Raw genomic sequence first — 27,800 nt, forward strand, 5'->3', positions numbered from 1 at the left:
GCTTCTTAAAATATATAGAGTTCAGTTTATCCTTTTTATTAAAAACATTAAATAATCATTAATAAAATAGTTAAGAAAATAAGAATTTCAAGTAGACCTTATTTGCAGTTACAAAGAACTACATTGCACTAACTCAGGCGGTTTATATTTAAGCCTCAAAACATTTTTACATATTTATTATTATTAGTGAAAGGAAAAACATGATGCATCCTTGGGGTATAAACATCAGGGAGCATTTTAAACTGTAACCTATAATTTTTGCCTCCATGTGTTCAAGGTAAAATACAAGCATTTTAAGCTGTAAAACTAGTCAACCACCTTTATTGACTGGACGTTGCTGTGGGTCTGGGAGTGAGATTTCGCACTGTGTCCTGAAGACCTCGCACTGATAGCGTTAGAAAATTGGTGCAAAGTTCGAGGATATTTAGCAGCAGTAGCTTGAGGTATGGTTTGCTGAAACATACAAGAAAGAAGCAGTTATTTTTCCTGTCCCATCTCATGATCTCAAACAAGTCCATAACATTAGCAAGGGTAAACCAGATACTCAAAGAGACTTCCATTAAAATAAAATGTTTCCCCGTAGATCATCAAATAAAAAGTGAAGCAACTTCTGAACTCGTAACTTTTCTATTTGTTCTGTGTAAATTGGAAAGTCAAATGTCCTACGTAGCAGCTTAAAATCTTTGAGAATGAAGAAGAGCCCTGCTGGATCAGACTGCAGAAGCCTATTTAGTCCCGTATTCCATTCTCACAGTGGCCCAGCAGATGCCCGAGGGAAACTCATATGCAGGGCATGGACTCAGCAGCATTTTTCTCACTCCACAGCAGGGTGGATTTGATTTAAATCACGATTTAAATCACTAGTCAGTAAGGCTTGATTTAAATAATAGTTTTCTACATAAAGACTAATTCTTGCTGGTATAACTTTAATATGCAAGTAGATGAAGATTTTTAGAATAACAACTTTTCATATTAGTTTTTTTATCCCCAGTTTAATAGGTTAATCATTCATATTTGGACAATTATACTGTTGTACTTAGGAAGGAGAAAAATAATCATTACCTTAACAATAACAATTTAAATAGATATATTCAACTGAAACAATAACATTACAGCATATGTTATTTGCTTAAACAAACATCCATGTTTGTTAACTAATTTGGCTAAACAAAAACAATATATATATATTTTAAGAAACTTAGACTGTCAGCCCAGCCTACACATGAAAAACTTAAATACTGTCTACTCCAAACAATCAGGAAAATATTGTTTCTATTCTGTTCAGTGAACTTCTTGAAACTTAGCACTGAAGGGGTTGTTTCTGTATGAATAGGTTTGTAGAACAATAGGATTAAGGTCTTTTTCTCAACTCTGTTCATGTTATAACATTTTTGCTGTGAAGAAGAGGCATGTGATCTCTGTTGAGTCAAATTCAGTTTTGAGAACTGCAAAAGTAAACCAAGCATCTGTGATAATATCTTGTAGGCAGAGAAACTGCCCAATAATCTTACAAAAAGCTCTGGAAGAGCATGACAGTGTGAATGGATTAATGGAATTTATTTACCCAAAAAATTAAAACATACACAACCTTATTCTACATAATTAAAAAACTAATCTTTATTTCATGATGGAATAACCTTTGGATGGTAATATATTTTCCTCAAAAAACATTTTATTTTAAAAAAATCCGATTTAAATAAAAAAATCCGATTTTTTTGATTTTTTTTTAAAAATCATTTATTTTTATCCACCCTGCTCCACAGCAACTGGCATTTAGAAGTATACTGCCTCTGATCCTGGCCCATGCCTGTTATTATTATTACTGATGTAAGTCACTTTGGGAGAATGTGGATTCTCTAAGGCCTCATATACCTAACATCACTGCTCTCTGCAGAAACCGTTACTGTGGCGGCGGCAACCTTTTACACATTAGATGGATGGCAACTCCGTGGTACCGGTATTTTCAGTGCCTCCTGAAGATCTTCCTCTTTCCATATGGATTATTTTTATCCCAGTCTGCATCTGTATTGGAGCCATTTTTAACTATTTTAACATATGGAATTGTTTTCGATCGTTTCAAAAATGGAGCTATTTTAATTGCTTTTATACCCTTCTTGTTTTATGGCTGTAGGTGTTTTCATAATTGTATATTCCATAATGTGAGACATTATGAGAAAAGGTAAGAAATGTAATAAATGGACAAACTAATAATAACACTATCCAGAGAGCACATAGTCAAGGAGAAATTCAAGCCAGGAATTTTCTGATTTGCAGCTGCGCAGATTATGCATCACACCTGTTCACAAACTCCTCATCAAAAAGCACTGTAAACTTTTCACTCACATTTCAAGTCAAACATCCCTCCTCACGTATTCTACAGTAGGTAAGCTAGGTTCCCTCACATGTTCTTTCTTTATATGCAAGATGCACAGTCTCTCCAGTGAAAAAGTCGCAAAAAAGTAATGATTCCAGAGAAATGGGCATATGTTCCTCTCCTGCTGTCTTCTCAGACAAGCAGCCTGACTGACAGATTGTCATTAGGAAAAGTAGTACAACAGTACAGTCAAGACTGTTCTTATAGCCTTTGGTCCTGCCTATACATGTCCACTCAAATGCAAAAACATACATAGTGATTGACAAGAAACATAAAAGCTTTAGATGACCTTTGTTACAAGCTGTAGTTTAAGGAAACTGGCAGGAGAAAAAAACATGAGTCCAAGTGGCATCTGAACCTTTCAACATACTAAAAAGTAAGGAGCAGGGTGAAAAGGATAGAGAACAAACATGAAGCTCCAGAAAGAATTAAGAATCACCTTTGAAAACTTCAGAGTTTATTCCAAGTTTCTTATCAGTTACGGCAAAAAAGGCATTTGGTATCTCAGAACCAACAAACTCAAGGTTTCCTAGAGTTTCAAGCCCTTACATCTTTGCATGTAACACAGAACCGTAGTTTAGTCCTACTCCAAAAAGGCCCCTGTAGAGTGATAAGCATGCAAGATGCAACAGAAACTGACTCAATCTTTAGTTCAACAGCAAATGAGATGAAAAACCTCTTTCTGGGCTCTAACAGCTTCAGCTGCAGGAGTGGGCTCATGTAACTAACTGCTCATTCTCCTATAAAAGAAGAATTCCCTGGGCACAGAAAACAAGATATAAAGGGAATAGTCCTAGCCTTCTTGACATACTAGCATTATAAATGCTAGTTTTGTGGATCATTCCAACATGCAAGCCCCCACCTGCAGTTTGGAAGAGTCTTCCCACCTTCTTGCTGCTTGTGGAAACAAGGCTTAAGATGTTCACTCGAACTATTATGGATCACCTCTTGATCATGCAAGAACATGACTGACTGATTGCTGTTCATGGCGAAGGATTAAATATAGTAAAAACACAGCTGGTGTAATGGGAGTATGTATGAGTCCAACAAGATTTCAGGACAGGTATGGAGGGACTGCCATGACCCAAGACAATTGCTCATAGTACTGCTGGTGTACTAATCAGACCAGACACCAAACAAACATGGTCAACCCCTAGCAGTTAACAATCAAGATTCTAGTCCTGCCTCTAGCTTTTAGTAGAGACAGGAAACAGCTACTTTGAATTACCACAAATGTAAGAGGAACATAATCTTTTTATATATTATGAGGCAGTATGTCTGACGTGGCTGAGGGAGTGGTTTTTGTTAAATAACACCGTATTACTTGATCTGGAGGGACATGACACTCGATTCGGGTGGCATGCCTATTTAAATTATGGGAAAATAAAAGCTCACAAAAGCTTCTCCAATCATATAATAAGAGGCGCCCTGTTTAAAGTATGGGAAAAATACAAAAGATTTCTAGAGCTGAAGACGCCAAGATGGATTTCCCCCCAAGAGGCAATTACAGTTAAAAAAAAGAATATGCAAGGGAGCTGGATAACATATAAAAATCTATTGGTTGAAAATGAGGGTCAAATCGAAATAAAAAAAATATGGGGATGTTAAGATCTCTCTCACAAGCTGGTTAGAATATTATCAAATATTTGAGTTATTTAAAGAGGATAAAAAAATAGGATTTGGAGAAGGGCCCACAAAATTAGAAATTGATTTAATTGATAATAAAATAAAAACAATTTCAAAGATGTACCAGCTTCTCTTAAGTATGGAAGTGATGGAAGAAGGGACCAAAGCTACGATGATAAAATGGGTGCAGGACATAGGACGCCCCATTATGATATCGGAGTGGGAAAACCTCTGGAAGGTCAATATGAACTTTACCGCATTTTACCCTGCCATTTTTTTCTTTTTCTTTTTTGATCTGGTTTTTTGTAAAAATGAAGATTACTGTTGTTATGGAACATGATGTAAGTTTTATCTGTGTTATGTCTTGTTTTGAAATGAAATGAACAAAAACAAAAAACAAATGTAAGAGGAACAGTTCTCAAAACCAGCATATGGTGGGGGGGGGGGGCAGGGAAGGCACTAGATGCGAAGTATAGCTTAGATTGGAATGGGTGAATCATGCCACTCTCTCTTGACAAAAGGGTTAGAATTAAATTATGCTGAGATCAGAAATGCCATCTACTGAAGAGCAATGAAAAAACATGCATGCCAAGCCCTTACCAGGTTTTTAAATCCCCACCTTTACTTTTAATATACAGAATCATACTTCCGAGTACCTGGGGTGTTCCTCGAATTATGTAACAACCATTATTATTTGAAAGTGGCCCCTTTTGCTTCCAAATCAATAGAGAACTCAGGTGTCTACAAACAGAGGGATACTATTGCTTCCCATACAAAACTTTAAAATAATCCATGCTTGTGTACTGGATCATTCTAGCTACGTTTTGTACTTGATATTTCAAACCGACACAGGAAATACAAACTTAGATCACAGAAGAAAAAAAGGAAAAAGGCACACATTACTTAAACTTTACATGACTTACTTTAGTGACTGGATGATGTTTTTCCACAACAACAGAATTCATGGGAGGAGAAACGCCCAACACGTCTAGGTTACTACAAATCCGATTCTTTAGTGCAAAATCAGGCCGGCCGAAGATTCTAGCAGTGATTGTCCTTCCAGCCTTCTGTTGTGCTGAAGTTACAACTCGACCCGAGGACTGTGACAGACAACACACAAATCCTAATTACACAGGCAGTAGTACATAGTGCTTTTTACAGTCAGATACCATTTACCAGCTATGTGCATCAAAAAAACACTATTACCCTGCAGCTTGGTCCCCAGAATATCTCGTGTAGGAAGATGATGCCATGGTGTGGCAAAGCCAACCAGAGTTTATTACCTGATGACTTCAATGTTTCACTGTCAGTTTACATGAGTCTGGGGCCAAATTTATTTCAAAGGCAGCCATGCTACTGCAACAGGGAAGACACTACACAGGACTAAAAAGAGTGCTGGGCTAGCAATATGGCATACCTCTTTTGCCCGCCACTGGGTATTTTCATATTCCTGAATTTCACCCCCCAGTTCCATTGAACTCAATGGAACTTACTTCCAAGTAGGCATATCTAGTGGTAATATTATATTATTAATAATTCATTTCATTTCTATACTGCTTTGTATTTTTAAGAAAAAAATCTCAAAGCAGTTAACAACCTACCTTAAAACATCAAATAAAACAATCCAGAATAAAATATTACTTAATTAAGTCAAATATAAAGCATACATTCAAAGTGTACATTGTGCTGTTAATAATGTGGTTTGTTTACCAGTTTTGGAATGGACACAACGCCTGACCCTGTAGCAGTACCAGGGGCCAATACCATAGCAGCCGAGTCTAATCTGGTCTGTGAGGTTACTGCATGGCCGTGGTGAGAAGAAAACTGCAAAGCAATGGGAGAAAGTTGCAACCGTCGAATTAATTCTAATTTCCCAGCCCAAATTTTCTCCATAATGTATTGATCTGTTTTGTAGGAGACTAGCCCTGTATCACCAGCATAACCTTAACATAACCCATCCTAACTGATTCCCCCCCCCCTGATCTTTTCCCAATATTGTCCACCAAATTTTAAACACGTCTAGAATTACTGAAACTGGGAATTTGCTCCTGTGCAAAGTTATAGATTACATTTCCTTACTTACCAGATCCTCTACAGGAGCAGAGCCTGGAGCCGCAGTTAGAGGACGAGGAGTGGAAGGAGGAGGAGGAGGTGGTGGTGGTGGCGGCGGCGGCAAGGAGGAGGATGGGGGTAAATGCCGATCAAAGTGAGATGTAGGAAGCTTTGCTGTAGGACCACCAGAACTACCAGTGCCAGCACCAGGTTCTGTTCTATCTGATAGCTCAACCACTATAAACAAATTGCATGCAAACATTCAGAACTGAATTGCATAGGAAGAGCGAAATCACAAATTGTGATTGATTTATTTTTGCATTTTGTACTGAATTCAACAGAAACCATATAGCTGTATGAAGATTTCAAAAACTAAAGACACTGCTTAATATGTGCTATTCAATTTAGAAACATAGCAAAAAGAGATCAGCATATTTAACTCCAGTTTAGCACCTGTTGTCAACAAAACTGTATGATGAAGGATCTTCTAAGACAGAGGCTGGTCATTTGTTATCTATATAAAAATGGCAATTTACTGAGCAACTTCAATACATTAAAAAACCCAGTTCCTTTCCCCGATAGCTGAGTGAATGAAATCTTTATTGCTAAAACATATAAGCCGGCACAATTGGTAAATGCTTTTCTAAGTGGTCCCCGTGAGAGTTGCAAACCAGCTGAACAAAGGGGAAAGTACAGAAGCAAGCAAAGGGAAAGAAAATGTGCAACCCTTCCTTGGTACCATCTCCATCAGGTTGGCAAAAATCACATGGCAGGGCCTTTTCAATTGTGGCACCCTGATTATGGAAACTCCCTCACCAACCAAACTGTAACTTTTTTTGGCATATCAAACTGACATTTTAATTTCCCCCACCTTTTCCCTCTGCTGCCAGGTATATTGTTTGCTCATTCCCCTTTGTAGCACTGCTTTTATATTGTGAAGTACATTTTGTATTTCTTTAATAGTTAATTGTTTTCAAGGACTGTAAAACTGCCTTCAGAACTGATTTGGCCAAAAGGTGGAATATATATTTTTAGATAAATATGTAGTCAAAATAATAAAAAACAAAAAATTGTCCAGTAGCACCTTATAGACCAACTATGTTTGTTCTGGTATAAGCTTTTGTGTGCATGCACTTAGTTGGTCTATTAAGGTGCTACTGGACAATTTTTTATTTTTATTTTTATTATTTCGACTGCGTTAGACCAACATGGCTACCTACCTGAATCTAGATAAATATGTAGTTATCCATAGTTAGGCTTAGTTTCGTGTGTGTGTGTGAGAGAGAGAAGAATTAAGAGCAAGGGCTCTGTGGCACAATGGGTTTGGGTGGCTGGTGGTTCGAGTCCACCCAGGGACAGCAGTGGGCAGAATCCCCACATTGCAGGGGGCTGGGCTAGATAGGGTCCCTTCAAACTCTATAGGTCTATGATCTCACATGGTAAAGGTAAAGGGGCCCCTGACCTTCAGGTCCAGTCGTGTCCGACTCTGGGGTTGCGGCGCTCATCTCGCTCTATAGGCCGAGGGAGCCGGCGTTTGTCTGCAGACAGCTTCCGGGTCATGTGGCCAGCATGACAAAGCTGCTTCTGGCGAACCAGAGCAACGCACGGAAACACCGTTTACCTTCCCGCCGGAGCGGTCCCTATTTATCTACTTGCACTTTGATGTGCTTTCGAACTGCTAGGTGGGCAGGAGCTGGGACTGAGCAACGGGAGCTCACCCCGTCACGGGGATTCGAACTGCCGACCTTCTGATCGGAAAGCCCAGCGCCACCCGTGTCCACATGGTAGATGCTTAAAAAATGAGGAGGGTTTTGTGATGAGGGTTTCAATGAAGAGAGAGGCAGTGGAATGCAAGAATTATTGAGAGAATTCCCAACAAAAGGGGCAAGCGAGGAACTTTTGCCTGTTAAGCTAGGTTTCTTTTCTTTTCTTTTGATCTCTGTCATTGGATTTTTTATATTACATATTTTATGTAATCTCCTTGTTTTATTCTTTGCAATTTAAAATCATATTACAAAAATATTAAATTGTTGTAAGCAACTCGATAAGTGGTGCATAGGCACTAGAACGGACAAGCTTTTATTTAAATTTAAGGAAGTAAAGGAGTTTTGCTCAGTGACACACACGTTAATGCAAGAGCCGTCATACCTATTGGAAATATACTTTACAGACTAACTTATTCCAGGATCAAAAGGCCATCAGTTGTTGCCAACTGTGCCTTTAATCACTGGAAATGGAACTAAGATATTATGGAAGATTAAATACAGTTGCTCTCGTTCAAGGACGTGCAACCAGCTATTCTTCCTGAGAAATATTTCCACAAACAGCGACACCTCGTGTTATGTTGTGCCTTCTATTTAGAAGTTCAGTTCAAAACCATACTACCCAGGGAAATTAAGTTCCACCCCCATTCCTCATAATATCTGGAATATGAGAGAGCATTGTCCTCTTCAAGCTTCACCAATGAAGTGTCAAACTTGCATGCCTTCCCACAAATAAATTCATTTGCAAGTAGTATGAGCTGTTGGACTTTCCTGCTTGCTGTATACACTTGCCAATATCAACAGAGGGAAAACAGATGTGGCAAGAAGCAAAGTCACTCTATGGCCAATGCTAATATATAAAGCAGTCATGAGAGACAAAGGGACACATAAAAATGAAACAGCACTGGTGAGGACCTTAGAAAGTGTCTGTAGACACACACAATGTTTCCGGTTAACTCCTGCCATAAAGCTTTTTCTAGGACTAGAGTGACACCCTGTGGCAAGCTAGGTACATCAGATTTAAAAATAATTATTTCAATTATTTAGCCATTTGTACTACAGTTGTACCTCGGAAGTCAAATGGAATTTGTTCCGGAAGTCTGTTCGACTTCCGAAACATTTGGAAACCAAGGTGTGGCTTCCAAGTGGTTTCCAGTTGTGCAGGCGAGCCGGAAAAAATAGCGGAAGCCGCGCTGGATGCATGGCTTGCAAAAAAAAAAGTTCAAAAACCGGAACACTCACTTCCAGTTTTTGATCATTCAGGAGCCGAGATATGACTGTATTATGATGACGGTCCTTGAAAAGAAAAGGAAAATGGCAACCTCCTTTATTTAAGGAAATCTAGCAACAAGAAGTAGCAGGAGGAGGAATGTATATCCGTTACGTGAAGAGAGAGACGTTACCCAACCCATTTGGGTCATCAGCAACCGTCTCAAATTGGACAAGAAGCCGTCAGATGACACAGGAATGGATGAGCCTTGCCTTTTTTACATTAACATTGTAATCAGGAGTTGTGTATATGCTCTGTTAAACCAAGGAAAGGAGAAGCTGACACATTTTGAGAATTTGAGGATTAACATTAGGAACCAACACCAAGCTTGTTATTAGTCTGTTCATAATTCATTTGGGGAAAGTGGGTGGCAAAACAGTCTTTAGACCTGGGGGCCAAATCTGGCCCTCTAAACTTTTGCATCAGGCCCTCAAGACTCTCAGTAGTTCCTTCTCCAGGACACCCCCCCCCACTGGTCCTGCTGCAAGGCCTCCTTGAGAGGTTTTGCCTGGCTAGAATGTGTCTTTGAATGGCGATGATGCCTCTTAGCTGCCTTGATGGACAGTGGGAGACGTGTGTTAGAAACGTAATTTTCCTGAGACATTGAAATCAAGTTATCCATTGTTACCCAAGTTATCCATTGGCATGATGATGCTAGCTGGTAGTATTTGCTTTCCTTGTAATACTCACCATGGTCAAATTTGAACTCTTTGCCCTGAAATATGGTCATTGCTTCCAGATTCAATGCACAGACTCCACGCATGAAAGCCTTCTTCATAGCATCTTCATAATCCTGTCTTTTGTTCTGCATTTCCATGAGCTCAGATTTCGACTTCTCCAGTGCAACATTTAACTAGCAAGGAAACAAAAGATTTCTAAGAAGTGTATTTTTGGGCCATTTCTCCTACAGAAAGTCTCGAGAGATACAGAGATTAGGTATATATACTGCACGGTACTGGCCCCTTTGTGGCAAAAAGGAGATGGGAGAACTATATCACCACCACCATTAGAGACTTAAAATAGGCAATGCTCGGAAACTGCAGAGAGGACAGGAGTGCAACTCACATTGCCAGGTGCAGCTTTAAATAGCTGGAAGAGGGAACTTGATAGCACAGAAGTGGCATGGAGACAGGGGTGGGAGGGATGGCTATAGGCAAGCAATGTAGGGGCAGACTACCTTGCTCTGAATTGTCATTTCAAGGCTGGTGTTAAAAGCTGTGAGATTAGGGCACTGCCTGGAATGACTAACAACATTCCAACACAGCAAATAGCTGTTTATTTTGAGCATTTGACCACAAAGGCTATAGTGAATGTGTGCTTATCTTCAAGGTGAACTGGACATTCCCTTTGACACCCGTAACAGCTAAATCACAGCCACGAGTGTGTACTACAGAATGCACACACAGAAAAAGTGTGATGGTCCCAATAGTGTGGAAAATAAATTACAATTTCACTTTCACCTTATAGCAGAAGAGTAATGATTCAGAATCAACCAGTGTATCATATACCAAAGAACTAGTGAAACAACTTTCTATATTAAAAAAACTAATTTCATACTGTGATATTGGGCAACACTCTCCCTGACTGTGTTCCCGTGTGTACACAGAGGAGCAAGATCCTTCCCACCTCCAATACACATGGGTGCAACATTTAAGTAGAATATCTGTAAAGACGAATGTATGTAGAGACATTCAATGTTACATATGAGCCCAAATTATAGGTACAGATAAACCATGGGGTCATCATAACCACAGCTCAGGCCGATACGTACTGGGATTTTAAAGCATTATCTCTACTGGTTGGATGTCCCAACAAGCATGCCCGAAGAGCAGGAAAGTAGCATCTGAATCATAGGATCACAGAATTGTATAATTGGAAGGGACCCTGAGGATCACCTAGTCCAACCCCCTGCAATGCAGGAATCTCAAAATTATGATTATATAACCCAATCTAAACAAAGTTTTACCTTTGAAGATTTAATCCCCATTCTCTCCTCTTTCAGTTGTTCTCCCAGCTGCATGTTCTGTGCACTGTTCCAACCTATGGTTTGTATTTTCCTTTGCCTACAACCCTCCTTGCTGTTTACTGAAACATTTTCTGGTAAGATCCAACCTCACCTGTAGTAATCTGCATGAGTTCCTGCATGTTTCAACTCCCTGAATATATGCTTCTGTGGTAGCAAAGTTTCTCTTACATTCCTTATAGCTTCTCTGATTTTCAGGCTGATCACTCAACTTTTCCTTCACTACTTGGATGTTATGAAATCTCAGCACACTTAATTACTACAACTCACTTGAAGCTAAATTCCTCAGTCTCATCAGATCTGCTTTTGAACAAAATAAAGCACCAGAAGCCATAAGATAATCCAAAGCTAGGACCAATTTCTGTTTGACTTTATTATGGCCTCAATACTGCTTACTATAACAAAGGCTTAAAAATAAATAGTAAACCCTCATAGTTAAAATACTTTCACCGTATGGGCAAACACTGCTTCCTGCTCCACTGGAAAAATGATGCCTTTTTAGATTGGTTCATCAGGAAAATAGTCCTTTAGAAATTTCCTTACCTCTTGAAGTTGAGATTCATAGGTATTGGATAGCGAAACACGTACAGATTCAGCACTTGATTGACAGGCCTTTTCCACAGTCTCTTTCCATTTTACATGGATGCGAGAGCGCCAAGTTGCCCAAGCTTTCTTCAATAAACCCATTTCATATAACCGATCAGCCAGTCTATTTGTGTACATCTAGAGAAGGAGTGAAAATCAGTATCAGGTCTGAAATTCCTATTCATTAGTCAGCTGCTTATGCACAAACAGGTTTTCATCTGCTCTGGCTAAGCTGTGATTAAATCACTCCAGCATTCTTCTAGTGCATTAAAAGCAAGATACAGGTTTTTGGGATATATATTGCCATATCTAACCCACAGCGTTGCCTAACAAGTGCTGGGCTAGTGGATGTGCTGGTGTTAAGTCATGGAATTCAGACAAAGATGCTTAGTTGCTGCTGAGTAGCAAAAAGGGTTAATGAAATACGTTTTAATTTTTCCATGCATATTGTCTCATGGGAACAAGATCTAAGCATAATCTTTTCAGTGCAAGATGTTACCTTTGCATTGCCCCACCTGTTGATAGCTCAGTTAGTTGCTTCAAGGAAAGGAGGGCACCAGTTTCCAAGAAGACAGACTGAAAACTGCAGATTGGTCAGGTTTTTTTAATTCATCTTACTTTAAAGGAAATTCAACTATCAACATTCATGTTTACCTCATGTTTGTCATCTTGTTTGCCCATGGAATGCTGAAGACGCCACTTTGAGAATTTCTTCATTAGCTCTATCCTGTCCTTTTGTTTCTCAATTGCATGTGTCAAATTGGCAATTATCTAAACAAAACAAAGCGAAGAAAACTGAAATAAATGCATAGAGGACATTTATCAGCTGCTACACACTAATTTACTTAAATTGATCCAAACAAATCTGACAGACAGTGCCATTAAAGCACTACCTGCAGTTCCCTTTCATAGCAGGCATCTCACCCAACGCCAATCAACATTCAATGGTGGCATAAGCAAGTAGTAAGAAAATGGCTGGCAACCCACAGATACATTAACTAATCAAGACATAATGGTCTGGTGTTAGGAATCATCTCAGCAACCAAGGAGGAAGAAAGGATTCAGCTTGCAGGTAAACCTTTCCTTATTAATTAATTAATTTAATTTCTACCCCACTCTTCTTCCCAAAGGAGGCCAGGGTGTCAAACAATTGATAAAACATCTTAAAATCAATTCCAATATAGATGCAGACCAAGAAAGATCTCAAACTCAAAAGGCTGGTTGAAAGAGGAAGGTCTTCAGTAGGTGTCGAGACTGTGCTTGTATAATATTCAAGGGGAGGTGCCACAACACTAAAGGGCTGATTCCTACATTGGGCGGAACAGACCTGATAGAAGCACACAACTCCTTTGTTGCAGCAGCTCCAATGGCTACCAGTCTGTTTCTGGACACATTTCAAAGTGCTGCTTATCACTTATAAAGCCCTATATGGCTCAGGTCCAGGCAATCTGAAGGACCATACTGTATTCTCTCACATGAATCTGCTCACAGGCATGGTTGGTGGGAACGTGGGAGAGGGCCTTCTCAGGGGCTGCTCCCAGGCCTTGAACTCCCTTCCTAGAGAGGCTAGACCCCTCCTTGTTATCCTTCCACTGGCTGGTGAAGACTTTTATTCCAGCAGGTTTTGGGGAATTGATTGCTCTTAAGGAAAGGGATCTTGATAGTGTGCTGTACTGTTGCTGTTTCAGTGTGAGCATGCATGCTTTCTATCTGCATTTTAATAGGGGTTTTTCACATACCGTAGTTTCTTTTTAATGATAACCTTTTATATGTTTTTAGCTATGCATGTTTTATCTGTACAGTTCATAGCTGTCAACTTCCGGATTGGAAAATAAGGGATCAGCAGCGGCGCGGCACCGGAAGTCCAGACATACCCAGAAGCAACTTCTGGTGCCAGCTCTGCCCGATTTCCGGTGTCCAGACATAGGCAGAGCGGCACCGGAAATCGGTTCTGTGCATGTCCAGACATGCACAGAAGCGACTTCCAGTGCTGGGCTGCCCGTGTCTACGTCTGGGCACCAGAAATCGCTTCTGCGCATGCCCGGGCATGCGCAGAAGCGATTTCCGGCAGTACCTGGCAAGCCAAGTGAGCGAGCAGCCAGCCGGGAGCCAGGACATTTACGCAGCTGAGGAGCCTCCCTGGCCGGCAGGAGCTGCTTTCTTATAAATCCGGGGGATTTACGGGATATTTTGCAATTCGGGATAACAGCGGGAAACGGATTTAAATACGGGGGTTTCCCGCGAAAAATGGGAGAGTTGACAGCTATGGTACAGTTGTACCTTGGAAGTCGAACAGCTTAGTTCCCAAACGTTTTGGCTCCCGAACGTCGCAAACCCGGAAGTGACTGTTCCAGTTTGCAAATTATTTTTTTAAGCCAAACGTCCGACAGGGCTTCCGCAGCTGCCAATTGGCTGCAGGAGCTTCCAAGGTACGACTGTATTTGTTTTAATGTTTGTGAGCTGTCTTGAGTCCTAGTTCTAGGGAAAAGGCAGGATATGAAGGAATGAATAAAGATAATAGGGTGGTATCCACAGGAGACCCTCACCTACAGAATGATTGACTGGGTATATAAGGGGCAATGTGATCTTTCAGGTTCCTAGTTCCAAGCTGTATAGCGCTTTATGCACCCAAACCAGCACCTTGAACTTAGCCCAGCAGCTAATTTGCAACACTGTAGGAATTATTACAATAAATTACCAAAAACTGTTACCTCATCTTTTCTCCCTATTGAAATCTCATATGTATGCAGCAGTTCCTTCAGGTTCTCCATCTGATTGGTCAATTGTCTCACATGGGCTGCATGTTTTTCTCTTTCTTGTCTCAATTCTAGCGTGTGATGTTCAATGAAATGAAGCTTCCATTTGCTCAGTTCAGTCAGAACATTGGTCTAAAGAATTAAAGGGGGAAGTTTAGTGAAGAAATTGAACTAACCCTAGCCCACCAAACACATACAATGGAGTGTAACACTGCTATTATAGAAAGTAGTTCCACATTCCACAGAAAAGTTAACCGATAATTAATGCTACATTAAGAGGTATGTACGAGCAGAAAGAGGACAGCACATCTTTTTCACATGCCACAACACACATTCAGGCTCTCTGGTACATGACATTTATTTATTGTTTATGAAAGTATCTATATACTGCCTTTCCACAAAATATCAGGGTGATGCACAGCAATATAAAAGCAGTATGGAACAATCATTCAAATGACTGGCTTACGTTTAGGTGCCAGCTTTGAATATCTAAATTCATGAACCCATAAAACCTATGCAGGGACTTCTCTGGAGAGGAGTTAAATTAGAACATTGGACTACAAGAGCCCAGTATCACAGAAACACAAGGCAGAAGGTTTTGTTTTTTTTACTTGCTTTGATATGAGAGTCCAATGGAAATGGCTCATTCAAATGCCAATTTTTCCATATACGTTTCACTCAGGTAATCCAATCTTAAGAAGACAGGGGTGTAATTACATTTTGACAGCTGTTGTTCAGAGTAGAGGGAATTTGGTTTATGGTGAAAAACAGAAGACTGGCACCCTCTGCATTTCTAATCTGCAGTCCTGGCTGTTTTCTGTTCAGAGGGACTTGCAGCCTTAGCCTCTAACTCAGTGGACGTCAATGTGTGCCGTTTGGTGATACTACTCCCATCAGCCCCAGCTGGTTGGCCAGTGATCAAGTGGATTATGGGAATGGTAGTCCACAACATCAGGAGGATATCATATTGACTAACCTTCCTCTAACTAGACATGATGCACAGCCACTGAGACTATAGCTCTTCAAAAAAAGAAGCGGTAGCAGAAAAGCAATATTAGGAAGAGAAGAATTTAGAGCAGTGGAGCCCTCTTGTCTGTTTGCATGTGAAACTCCACTGGGGAAGAACAGCTGGGACTGGGTGTCTTAGAACAGCGAAACAATGGGTAGGGAAAAAGTCCTGCCCCCACCTACTCCTACAGTCTAAATTTGCTGCTTCTGAAGCTGTTTTGCTATTTTAAAAAACAGCACAGTATCTCTTTCGTTGGGGTTTATTATGCAGATTCTCAGTTGCTTTCCTTTTTGAACAACATTTTTGACATGACTTAACTTTTGAGATCAAAATATCTTTTTTTTACACACAAAAGATGTGTTCAAATGCCACTCAATCAAGGCTGGTTCTTTAATCTTATAAAGCCCCGCAGAAGCAATGACAGAAGGAAACATTTCTAGAACAGGGGATTTTGTTCCAAGGATTGGCGCAAGAAGTTGCACAAGCTGAGGTAGGCAGACTGCACCATCTCTTCTTGCTTCCAGCTTGCCTTGCATTGCCACTGTGTTAGTGGTAGCAGGACTGGCAAGATCAATGCTATGAAGAGGAGCTAGGGTGGGTAGGCAGCAGTGGTGGCAGGTGGGGAGGAGTAGCCATGGTAGTGGCATATGGGGAGGAACATGAGCCACACCCCTCCCAATCTGCCATCTGAGCCATGTGGCTCAGTACTGCTCAGGTAGGTCAAGGCCCTGCGAACAGTACAAGATTTGACTTGGAGCCTTTTGAAAACAACACTTTCGTTTTACTTGGCCAAAGCATTCAACATGCATTTCTCATACACATTTTGTCACTAAATATTCAAAAGACAAAGCTATCTGCTAGATGATTTTTTAATTAATGCAAAGTTAAATACCTTAAGACTTCCACTCCAGAGATCAAGTATGCTCTCTATCTGGGTCACTCTTTCATCTGAAAGGCTTAAATCAGTCACATTTGACTCTTGAATATCTCTTTGACTAGATGAGGACCCTTCTGAAGAAGTGTCTTCTGAACGGACTGGGCAAAGTCCTCCCACGTTCGTACGAGCCGGCTCCTTTACTGCTGTTGAAACTGAAAAAAAGAAAAGAAACATGAAAAAGGCATTTAGATTTTCCACATCCTATCACTTGTTGCTTGTACTTGGTGCAAGCCAAACAAAAGGTTTACAAAAGCCAATGTTGGCTTTTTTCAACACAGCAAAAAGTACTGTGGCATCTTAACTGGAAAACAAATTTATTACAGGGTATGCTTTTGTGGACTAGAGTTGACTTCATTAGATGCCTTAGTACCTTCTGTTGCAGCAACAGACTAGCACAGTTGTTGCTTGGGAAGTTTTTGCTGGTCACTGTAAGCAAGCTATTTGACCTTAGAGACTGAGACCTTAACCCCACCCCGGGAAGTCGCCATTTGCTAAACCATAGTTAATGGCTTCCTGTTATGTCCTTACACAGAAATTATATACTGTACATAGTTGAACCACGATATAAAGAACCCCTTTAACAAAGATGGTTTCCGCAGCAAAGCATTCCTTACACCTTCCCCCAATGGTAACAGAAACTATTTAAAAAAGCAGGGGAGGCAGTTTTGAGATTAAGCAGAAGGGATATTTATCATGGGGTGGTGGTGGAAGGGGCAATGCCCCATTCCATGTAAAGATCACCCCTCATGCTTCTCTACATGCTAGCTATTCTAGAAATACATACACTTGACAGACCATAGGCTGGACACTGACCAAACTTGCAGGTAGAATGGTGTGTAACAGTCAGTTCAAACCCCTAGGCAACCATGAAGTTAGCTTGGGCCAGACACTTATTTCAGCATAACCACAGCATTTGTTTGAAAAAGAAAAGCATGAAACCCTTATATGCCGTATCTGTAAACTGAACCTTAATGCGAGTTTTTAAGCAGTAGATACAAGAGTCAAAATTTTATTTCTCACCCCAGTTAAGTTATACCTTCTATCCTTGTTGTCCGAGTAGATGTAGCAAAATCAGAAGGTCTCCCATGTCTCCTCCGTCTCATTGCTGCAGTTTCATGTCTGCGTTCATCCATTATTGGACTTATTCCTGTTTCAAATATGAGGATTGACCAGATTTGCATAGGCTGGTATAGGGCACTTCAGAATACCACTAATGAAAATATTCTTATGTTGGAAGCTGAAACTAGGATTGCAACACTAACAAAATGGTCCCAATATGCTTTCCCAGTACTGTTAGAATGGAAGCAAGCAGTAGCAGGACTGCAGTCTTGGTGTAACTGTATGCACTAGAGCTCTCCAAAGCCTTTGAGTTGAGGAAGAACAACAAGCAATTTATTTGTGTTTGTTCCAAGGTCTGTTACTTCCTGCTGAAAGGGAAATTTCACTAAATTCTAGATTTACTGGGTAAAAAATAAAATAAATGCCAAGCATTAGAAAATCACAAGGGGCTGCTAACAACACAGTAGAAAGTTTGGCAATATATTTTCATCGACAAGAGATAAAGTCAGCCTTAACACAGATCTACTGATGTGCAACAGTTCAATACTGAAGGACCAGCACCTTAGGAGAAAGCAGCACTTAAACGCCTGGAGATGAGTCACTGCTGCTCAGTAATTTATTGCATCAGTCTTACAAGTTTTCAGATTTAATTAACTAAGCAGATAACACAGGACAGGAAATTAAATTTTAGTGTTAAAACCATTCAAATGCTAGATTTAACACTGCAACCTGTTTTATTCTGATATTTCTTCTTTATAGGACAGGAAGCTTCTTTGAAGATAATTGTTATCCTTAGATCTATCATTTCAAAGGAAGGCTTGTTATTAGTAATTGGAGTTCTCCCACCAAAGCATACTAGATTTAATCCACAAACCAGGTTTTTCAGTTCAAAGTTTTTTGCAAAAGCATCCACTCTTCTGGAGGCTCACACTACTAAAACTCTATAGCTTATGAGAATGGCAATCCCAAATGCAGAGTCCATAATTCTAATGAAAAGCAGATGTGTACTGGGTAAAACCAGGCAGATAAAAAATAATAGGTCAATACTGTATTTCCCAGAATGTTTCTACATAGTTGCTGCTTTGGATGACCAGGCTCCATAAAGTTGGAAATACGGTATGCCAGTTGAGATTGCAGTATCTATACCTATATAGCCAGGTTTGCTTCAAGAACTACAAGTTTCTCTTTCACCCCCCCCCCCCAACATGCCCAAATCCCTGGCAATTTCTCTATGCATGCATTTGTGGGAGTTTACAAAAGCACTCCACCTACAGACATCCCGTGATAAGGGAATATGATCATCCTTTTCAAGGCTGGCTTTATGCTCTATACTCATGCCTTTGTTAAACTCTCTCAGACACAAGGGCTCTTGAAACGGGAGAGGATTGCAGAAGTGACTTTCAGGTGGTTGAATCTAACAGAGTCATTGTATGAGTGGAACAACTTGCAATGCGTTGGGGAACCCCGAGCAGATTTTGGGGGGTGCTACTGTGCAAGCTAAAGTTGTTCCCTCCCTCAATGACTTCACTGGATACAACCCGGGGTTTTCTTCTACATATTTTAGAAGGGGCCATTTTGCATACACATTCAAGAATGTACTTCAGCCACAAAATTAAACTCCATCTATGAACTAGATGGCTATTACAAACTCTTGTCAGTTCCTTCTTCAGTGAACATGATCTAATATGAAGGCTGCCTGCTTGGTAACTGTCTTGCTGCCAAAAGCTAGAAATTTCATCACCTACTGGACACACTTACTAGAGAAGAATGAGCTGGGCTCATGCAAGACGCTGTTAGGCTCCAATGTCAGCTCAGCAGTAGGAAAGCCACTGTGATCTCCAGATGGTTTGAGGAGGAGGAGAAATTCCTAACAGTGTTTCGTCATACAGGCTGGGATTAGCCTATTACATCTGCAGCTAATCGGATATTGGCTTGCAAAAGCTTTCCCTCCCCATTATCGACCATCTTACAACTGCTCTTAGAACTACTGTAGAATTCTAGAGTCTTGCAATTATTTGAATTCTAGCAGTTTTGCTGCTGTACATAATTTGTTGTTTAAAGGTCTATTTTGTGCAAGGTCTTCTGACTCATGATCGGTCAGTGACAAAAGGACCAATTTACCCTCAAGTGCTTGTCCCTCACTTGGCATACAAGGCTAGTAAAATATGTTTGCACCTGCAGACCTGCAGTAAAAACTCAAGACGGCATCATTATCTAAACCTTTTATTTTGTTGTCTATGAAATGAAACTGTGGAACTTCAGGAACCTGCCTCAGCTCCAAGCTAGAGACAAAGACAAGGCTTCTGGTATGATCCTTGCTAGTGGGTGGCCAAACACTCAACATGGCAAGTAGAAATGTAAATGATCAGGAAAGAAATATAGGAGGGAAGAAATAGATGTTGGAAGAAGAAAAAAGTAGAAGGTTCAGAAATGTAACAGCAAAACTCTTAATGTGGTAATGACTATCAGCTGAAAGACAAAGGCAATGTTTGTACTTCATGGTAAGCCAAGTAGGTTTTCCATGATTTTATGGAAGGCTCCTGCTTCATTCTTTTCCTCTAGCCAACAGGAGCAACAAACTAAGATGTCTGGTTCCACATTACTAGGGATTATGATTTATTTTGCCCCAAGTCATGAGCCAGGAATAAACCTTGCCACTTTTAGATCCAGATGTGGTAAAAAGTGGCGCATTTTTTTTTAAAAAATGTTTGAAGTAAAAACAAACCATGGTTCCTAGTTAGAACATAGCATGAAACCAGGGATTGTGCTTTACTGCTCCCGTTGGCTAGAGCATCTGGTAGATTGAGAATCTAGTGGTGGGTCATGGCCTAATCCAAGGTGGATTGCAACAGGAGCACTAACACCATGCAGATATGTGGTAAAAGATTAAGAAATGGGACCCAAATTTGGGTTAAAAGTTGGTCCTGGGGTCCGAAAAATGTTAAAGACTACTGGGCTAGAGGGGAAGAGAAAAGTGGGAGTCTTCTATACCATCATGGAAAACCATTATCTATAGTTTGCCATAGAAAAGTGGATCATAGAAAAGCAAAAAGTGAGGGTTTAACAAGGTATACCACAATAAATTATGTCTGTTGCATGTAAGGACTGGTAAAAGGAGCCTTCTACCTACAGGGGGCAAAACAGATAAGGAGCACACAAGCCTAGAACCTTGATATCAAGCAAGTAGAATCCCAATTTCAATGTAACATTCAAGAATGTATGTATTTGTTGTGACCCACCCTGCTGACAAAGGATGGGGATAGGCATTTCTTAAATTAATAAAGGTGTTTTAAAAAGGAAAGAAAGGTCTTAGCGATGTAAGCATTAAAAACATAGAGAAGACCCATTATCTATACACCCAGCATGTCTTTTTATGCAAACCTGGCTATGTCTAAAATATGTCTCAGGAGTACAAGCAAGAGACAGAGAGTGTGGGTGTTATTGTGCTGCTGTGTCAAGCTTAACAACAAAGAGAAAAATTGGAAAGAAGCCCAGAAAAGAGGGGGCAGGTCCACCCTCTATTTTTCCAGTTTCCCCCCAGACCTCCATATCACTAGTCAAGCTGATAGTGAAGCAGAACTGCATCCATTTGAAGATACAAGAATCATAAGTCCTGAAGCCACTGTATATATGAGTAAAACCAAGTCCTAGTAAGAACTGCTGCATCTCTTAAGATTCTATACAATCTTGCCACTTCAAACTGTCCTAGTTTTGTTTTTCTTGCAAAGTAAACAAACCTTTGTAATTTTGAATAAATGCCTGTAAAAAGGGGAACTATAGGGATGTCATACTTTCTGAATGCCTTGAAAGATTAAAGGCATTAACATGAATTAAAACTATTTCACATTTTCAAAAGGAAACAATATTAATGCAAATTTTAATTTTTCAAAATGCCTCAGGATATATATTAACTAAAAACAATGTCTGAAACAAATCATTAAAAGTCAAGCACTCCTGTCTTCCAAGAAAGAAAAATATCACAAGGTGCCAGATTATAGGAACATAATGACTAGATAGGAAGAATTAAACGTTCAGTTTGGCTAGAACTAGTCTACTCTGCTTAGTAAATGTATAAAAATATAGCACATATATAAACTGACAAATGAATATGTGCTGTGAAATCTCCTTGAAGTAAATCATATTATGAGTTAACAAGTTACCATAAATTAGATATCATGCCAATGGGAAACTCTGAACAATTTAAGAATGCTGTGTTGAAGATCAGGCAAAGTACGAGTATATTTCATGTGAGACAACACAAAGTCATCCTCATCTGGGTTATGAGGCTTATTTGGTAGGAGAGCATTTGAGCATGAAAAAGAGTTCAGGTTTAATCCTGGGTATACAGTGCAGATAAATAAAATGTCATTGCCAGCCTTTGCAATATGCTCACATACCAGTCAAGGTAATCCATTTTAAAATATAAGGCATGGGAGGGCCTTCATTCTAATCAGTAGTAACACCCTTTCCTGCATTGGCATTTCAGAGAGTTGGAGAAAACTTCCTTTCATAAAAAAAACAAATCACCCCTTATCTCCTGATAAATATCCAATTTCTTTCACAAGTTACCTGCAGACTTCTGGCGAACCTCTAGGTGATCAGACTGCCGTAATACACTTGGTTCAAACTTTGGGGTAACTACAGCATAACGAAGCAGCTCTTCATATTCATCCTGTCATAAAAGGACCACAAGACTGATGTCAAAGTGACTGGGTTGAAAGCGAGAGTTTGTGCCAGTTTACTGTGTAGGAAGGCTATTATCACATATTCTGCTTTTGCTTTATTATACTGTTTGGGAAATTGTCTTAATGTATTCATTGTACTTTTATCGTATCTTTCTATGCATTAATATGCTGTTTACCACTTAGGGGGCCGTAACGTAACGCAAAGAATTGCAAAATTTGTTGCCAAATCAAAAGTTCAAAATGGAGGAAGTTTAACTTGCTCTCTTTCTATTTCCATCCTTGCTCATTCCCTTTCCCATACAAAGCAGGCTACTGGTCTCAAGGTTTTCCTGCTTGCCAAATCTCTTAGTTGCTGAATGGAGAAATACATGGCTTCTGGGGTCTTGCCACTGCTCAGCCCTCCTATTCCCCCCCCCCCCCCGTTGTGGTAGCTTGTTGGTTTTTCAAACACTATTCCCAATATTTAAACTGAGTTACTCAAATCACTAATGTCTGTTTTATTTATATACTGTATTAACACATGTTCTGCTCTGTTGGAAGCCTCCCATAGTGCAGTGTTTCCCAACCAGTGTGCCTCCAGATGTTTTGGGACTACAACTCCCATCATCCCTAGCTAGCAAGACCAGTGGTCAGGAATGATGGGAGTTGTAGTCCCAAAACATCTGGAGGCACACTGGTTGGGAAACACTGCCATAGTGGCTAGGAAAACCCAGCCAGATGGGCGGGGTATAAATAATAAATTATTTATTATTATTATTATTATGCTCAAGACTACAACAAAACTGACAAAATCATATAAAAAAACAAACACAGCACCACCAAACACACAAACAAATTCAAAATTAGGCACTACTTTAAGCCATTATATGGTAACAGCCCATTAAACAATTCATCAAAATGTGACTGATGAAAAACCAATCTCAAAACAAATAGGTTCATAATTACCAAATCATAAGAGTATTTCAAAAGTAATAACTTAGTCCTGAACTATTTAAAACACATATCCCACCTAATACAAAAAATAATACTGTGACCAAAAGCACACTTACTAGGGAGCAAGCACCAGAAAAGCGGCACATTTAAAAAGGACAAAATATAGTTGCCAAGAAATTCATATGCCGTAAGAAGTACGCAGTGCACTTGTGGGGCCAGCATCTCAACCTCCTCTCTTACCTGGGCCAGCCTAAGTCCTTTCTTAGCTATCCCAAAGGTGAGGGCTCTGGGATCTGATAACACGGATCAGAATACAGAGCCTCACCTTCCTTCTACCATCAAGGGAAGAACCCGCCAACTGCAGCGGCCTCCTGGGAAATACCCATGCAATTGACATCACTGCTGGTTTTGCACCCAACAGTGGATGTTGACAACAATATCTATTAGTAGGAGTAATAATAGTAATAATAATAATACCTAGGGGGAGGGTTGGATTCACAAGGCTTCTGTCTCTTTGGTGGTGGCAACTGGGAAGCAGATGGTAAGAAGTGTCTCACTAGTCTTCTAAATTGCTGCTGATGAGCTTAGTCCTTGATAGCAAAGCTACTGAGAGAAGGCAACACTATTAACTACTTCAACCACCTCAGGGCCTGTGATCAGCAGGGGAAACCTTGTTGGTGGTGCTGCCTCTGGCTGCTGCCTGGTTGGAATTGGCCTGTGACAGGGCATTCTCAGTGGTGGTTCCTCATTTGTGGAATGTGCTCCCTGGTGAGGTGCACCCACCTCCCTCATTATTGACTTTCAGAAGAAATTTTAGAACGTTCCTGTTTATTACCAACATTTGATGGCTAAAAGATACTGGCCAGGGCAACCTTGAAATTAGGAACTGTGAGATACAATTGCTTTTAAATGTTTTTAGATGTTCTAAATATTTTAAAATGTTTCTCATTTGTTTATTTTTAAATTGTATTGTTCAGTCATTTTGATGTTTGCCACCCTGGGTTCTTTTGGGAAGAAGGGTGGGATAGAAATTGAATAATATTACTTACGCCACAACTTCTGCAATATTGCCACTCAGAAGCCACTTCAGCAATCATCCGGAAACAGCCAACCTTTTCACCCAAGTACTCACACCCAGAGTCAACAAGGTGGCTCTCCCTCTCTGAAGGGCTGACACCCAAGCACCCACTCATGACTGAGAAAGTGCACCTTCTTGGTGGGCTAAGGATCTGGTTTCCTCAGGAGAGGTACAGTCAGGGAGCAGCCAGCATTCAAATTATGCTAGCTTGGGACTGTTCATAGCCATCAGGAGGATTTGACCCACTGATCTTTAGTCCAAATATGCAAGCATTCCTGGTTCCTAACAGCATGCTTTGAACAAACATGTGCAGAGTGCCACTCAGAGCCATGGCTGCTGGTCCACCTGCCAGCCTTACCTCAGCCTAGTGTGGCAGAGTTGTGCCCGCCGCACCCTTAGATGAAAATACATAGCAGAAGACTAGAAAGTTGAGCACCTGATTGTGGCGGTTATAAAAGTTCAACGTGCTGCATTTATTTACGGAGATGTACATTGTATTACACTTAATCTTCTCCACAGACATTTTGTACTGTTCCGTTCTGCTAGATTTACAGATTAATAGGATCTAAATCAGGCACCCCCAAACTACGGCCCTCCAGATGTTTTGGCCTACAGCTCCCATGATCCCTAGCTAACAGGACTAGTGGTCGGGGAAGATGGGAATTGTAGTCCAAAACATCTGGAGGGCCGAAGTTTGGGGATGCCTGATCTAAATGAAAGTTAACAGTTCTTAAGACATACACTTTTTTAAAAATTGCACAATTTCTAGCCTACCTGAAGTTCTGAAGAAACAGAACTCCCTCGATCAGAGTCTTTTGGCAAAACTGGACTTGTGCTGTTCTCTTCAGATGATGACATCCCACACTAAGGTATACCTATCAAAAAAAAATCCAGAGTGTGAACTTCATTTTTTATCTAAATCCCATTTCTTCATATTTTCCAAACATTCTTCTAAATCATTAACAGGCTCCAAATTTAAGGCAGGTAATCTTAAGGGGCCACAAACTTTTCCATAACCAGTCCTAGTTCAATATTTGTGTTTCATGTAGTCTAAGAAGCAGAGTACTTCCTTACTTGCCACTCTCTTCCCAAAAAGTGTAATGAGGCTGGCTTTCTCAGAAGGATCTGCAATTCTGCACCCTCCTGTTTACACTATCTAGAAGACCGTATTGAATAAAATCATAAGCGACCAACACTTTAATTTTGTTGCTTTCCCTGCTTTTGGGGAGTGATATTGCTGTTTTGTTATTATTGATTTGCTGTTAATAGGCTTTGATATTGTTTTTAATTATATGTCTGGTAACGACTTGGAGTTTTGTTCAAAAAAAAAGTGGGATTATTCAATAAAATATAAATAAGCACCAGAAATCAAAAACTAATAATACTGATTAGAACATTGAGTAAAACAAAAACAGGTACAAATCTAAAATATGGCCTGACACCTTGTCTCTATACCATTTTTTTTCATTGCAATGTACAATGTACAATGCAATGTACAATCATAAAACATTCTAACACATATTCACAGGTTAAATAGAAGCAAGTTAGCTTGCACTGCAGAATAACCTAATTTAGTCTATATAATCACCTTCTTTATACCATACACTAAGCTTCCACCCTCCAAATATGGAGCCTGCTAGAAACTCTTTCAAGTTATAACACAGATCCAGCCTATGTGGCAAGAACCTGTTTTGAATAACTGTAAAGAGAGTCTTCTAAGGTCACATAAGCAGAATTTGCAGGTCTTGATTAAGACAAATGGAGTAGTTCACTGCTCTTGGGGAAGCATTACTCAAGTACTGTACAGGTACCAACAGCATGCAGAAATACTCTTTCAGCACCTATTTCAATCAAGGTTTTATCTTAATCAGCTCTAAAGTGTTGCTTAAGGCTAATGCACAACAGATGCAGACACAGGAGGTTAAGGCGGCCATATTTCAATTTTATCCAGCTGTCAAAAAAATGTGCAAAGTAGCCAATTTATAGCACTTTAAAGAGTGTTTAAAGCATATCACACACACAGTAACAAGAAGGCTGCAAGGAAGCTCATCTCCAAATTCCAAATAAGGGCATAAGAGAGGGAGACAGTGACTTTTCTATAGTCACTAAGTCAGCTCATATATGGCTTAGGTTGGGAGTAAGAAATGACTGAGCTACCATAATGAGGGGAAAGTAGGTAACCAGGTTGCTTAGGCAACCCAACAGACTTTAAAAAAAGTTCCTTCAAGCATGGGTCTGCTCAAGTTCACTGAATGTGAAGTAAAGTGCTGTGAAAAAACATTTGTGCGTATTAACAACAGTAGTGTAAAAGGCATGTTAGCAAGCATTTTGTAGCAGTAAGGCTACTGGACTGACAATCGCACCCATATGGTTTTTTTCTTTTTGTTGTATTGGTCTTCTCTCCAGTCAGCGGCAACATTATTTTTGATTATTTCTCACTACATTTACACACACACCCCAAAGAGCTCCAAGCAGCTGCATGGTTCTCCCCATCCTTTCATCCTCTTATCAATCCTGTGGCGCAAGTTAGGCTGAGAGAGTGAGTGATCAGCTAACAGGACCAGTGGTCAGGGATGACGGTAGTCCCAAAACATCTGGAGGGCCGAGTTTGCCTATGCCTGGACTGGATCAAGGCCACCCATCGAGTCGGGATTATGAAGCCTGCTCTCCTGTACAGCCCAGCCCTCTAACCACACGGGCTCAATTGTCACACTCGCCATCTCCTTTGACTCCTGCTTTCCTCTAGGCATTAGGCGACCCAAAGGAGCGCGTCATCTGGCGATAAAAGGGACACTAGGTACATTGGTACAGGGAAGCCGCAGTTCTTACAGACTTACCTGGGAGTAAAGTCCCACTGTCCTCAATGGGGCTTACTTCTGAGTAGGCCCAAACAAGTGCATGCACCCTGAGTCGGAAGGGGGCCAACAGGCCTTAGAAGGCGCCAGGCAGAAGCGTGCAACTAGTAGGAAGTGCGAAGGGTGCATTGCACGGAAAGAAGGGAAGAGACGCTTTCGCCCCTCTAGGCAACGGGCAGATGCAGAATTTAGAATGGAGCCTATTGCGCGTCAGGACGCGAGGAAAGTGACGCGCCTCCACGACACGCTTCTCCGGCCTGCCCCTGGCTCGAGGTCCCCGCAGCCCCTTTCCCCGAAAGCCGCCTCCCTCACCTGAGCAGCCTCCTCTACTCCTCAGCTCCCCAGCAAGAGAAGCCTGACAGTTTCAAACTGCCAGCCCTGAAAGAAAAGGCGCCTGTGATTGGTCCCTCTCCTCTTGTTAAAGACCCGCTGACAGGGCAGTGTCGCGCAGCCTGTTTGATCGCCAATCGGCACTCCGGACACGCATTCGGAGGCGGGGCTTTGCCGGTGACGAAGGCCAATTAAAAACCCAGAAGCAAGGGCAGTTCGGCTAGGGGGTTTTTTCCTCCTTTTTTTTAAGGGCTTTCAGATCGTGGGTTCTGACGTAACAGAACGGGCCGTCTCCCGCGTGCTGATTGGTTCGTTGATGGGAGCCCGGGCCCGAGAGGCGGGTAGCGAGGAGGCAGTTGGGGGGTAAGGCCACGTGACAAGGGCGGGAGAAGGCGGGGAGCGTCTGAGGGACGAAGCTTGGGCGGAGCGTAGCAGGAGGGTTTGTTGTGGTTACTCAGAAAAGCA

At 40.8% G+C, this 27,800-nt stretch overlaps 2 protein-coding genes across 5 annotated transcripts in view; one reads left to right on the plus strand and one right to left on the minus strand.

Annotated features, from left to right (window-relative positions):
* ANKDD1B (ankyrin repeat and death domain containing 1B) overlaps nucleotides 1-5,728 on the plus strand; it is a 44,148-nt gene extending 38,420 nt beyond the window's left edge. Inside the window, exon 16 of the mRNA XM_060280238.1 lies at nucleotides 5,714-5,728. The gene's annotated coding sequence lies outside the window, so the exon portion shown is untranslated. The remainder of the gene's footprint in view (nucleotides 1-5,713) is intronic.
* On the minus strand, nucleotides 16-27,377 carry POC5 (POC5 centriolar protein). Of its 4 annotated transcripts, none has more exons than XM_035099923.2 (13): nucleotides 27,318-27,377; nucleotides 24,925-25,025; nucleotides 22,024-22,126; nucleotides 17,432-17,542; nucleotides 16,351-16,547; nucleotides 14,405-14,581; nucleotides 12,348-12,464; nucleotides 11,652-11,831; nucleotides 9,776-9,938; nucleotides 6,084-6,289; nucleotides 5,711-5,824; nucleotides 4,924-5,100; nucleotides 16-453 (listed from the first exon to the last, which is right to left on the minus strand). In XM_035099923.2, exons 2-13 carry the CDS (start codon nucleotides 25,006-25,008, stop codon nucleotides 307-309), a joined length of 1,776 nt encoding a protein of 591 aa, XP_034955814.1. In that variant the 5' UTR covers nucleotides 25,009-25,025; nucleotides 27,318-27,377; the 3' UTR covers nucleotides 16-306. The 4 variants fall into 4 exon arrangements, with proteins under 4 accessions (XP_034955814.1, XP_034955813.1, XP_060136219.1 ...); XM_035099922.2 differs by having other exon boundaries at nucleotides 26,988-27,336; XM_060280236.1 differs by lacking the exon at nucleotides 27,318-27,377 and adding an exon at nucleotides 23,550-23,675 and having other exon boundaries at nucleotides 24,925-24,986.
* Nucleotides 27,378-27,800: the final 423 nt, after the last annotated feature.

Source organism: Zootoca vivipara, chromosome 11 (genome assembly GCF_963506605.1).
Source record: "Zootoca vivipara chromosome 11, rZooViv1.1, whole genome shotgun sequence".
Lineage (NCBI taxonomy): Eukaryota > Metazoa > Chordata > Lepidosauria > Squamata > Lacertidae > Zootoca > Zootoca vivipara.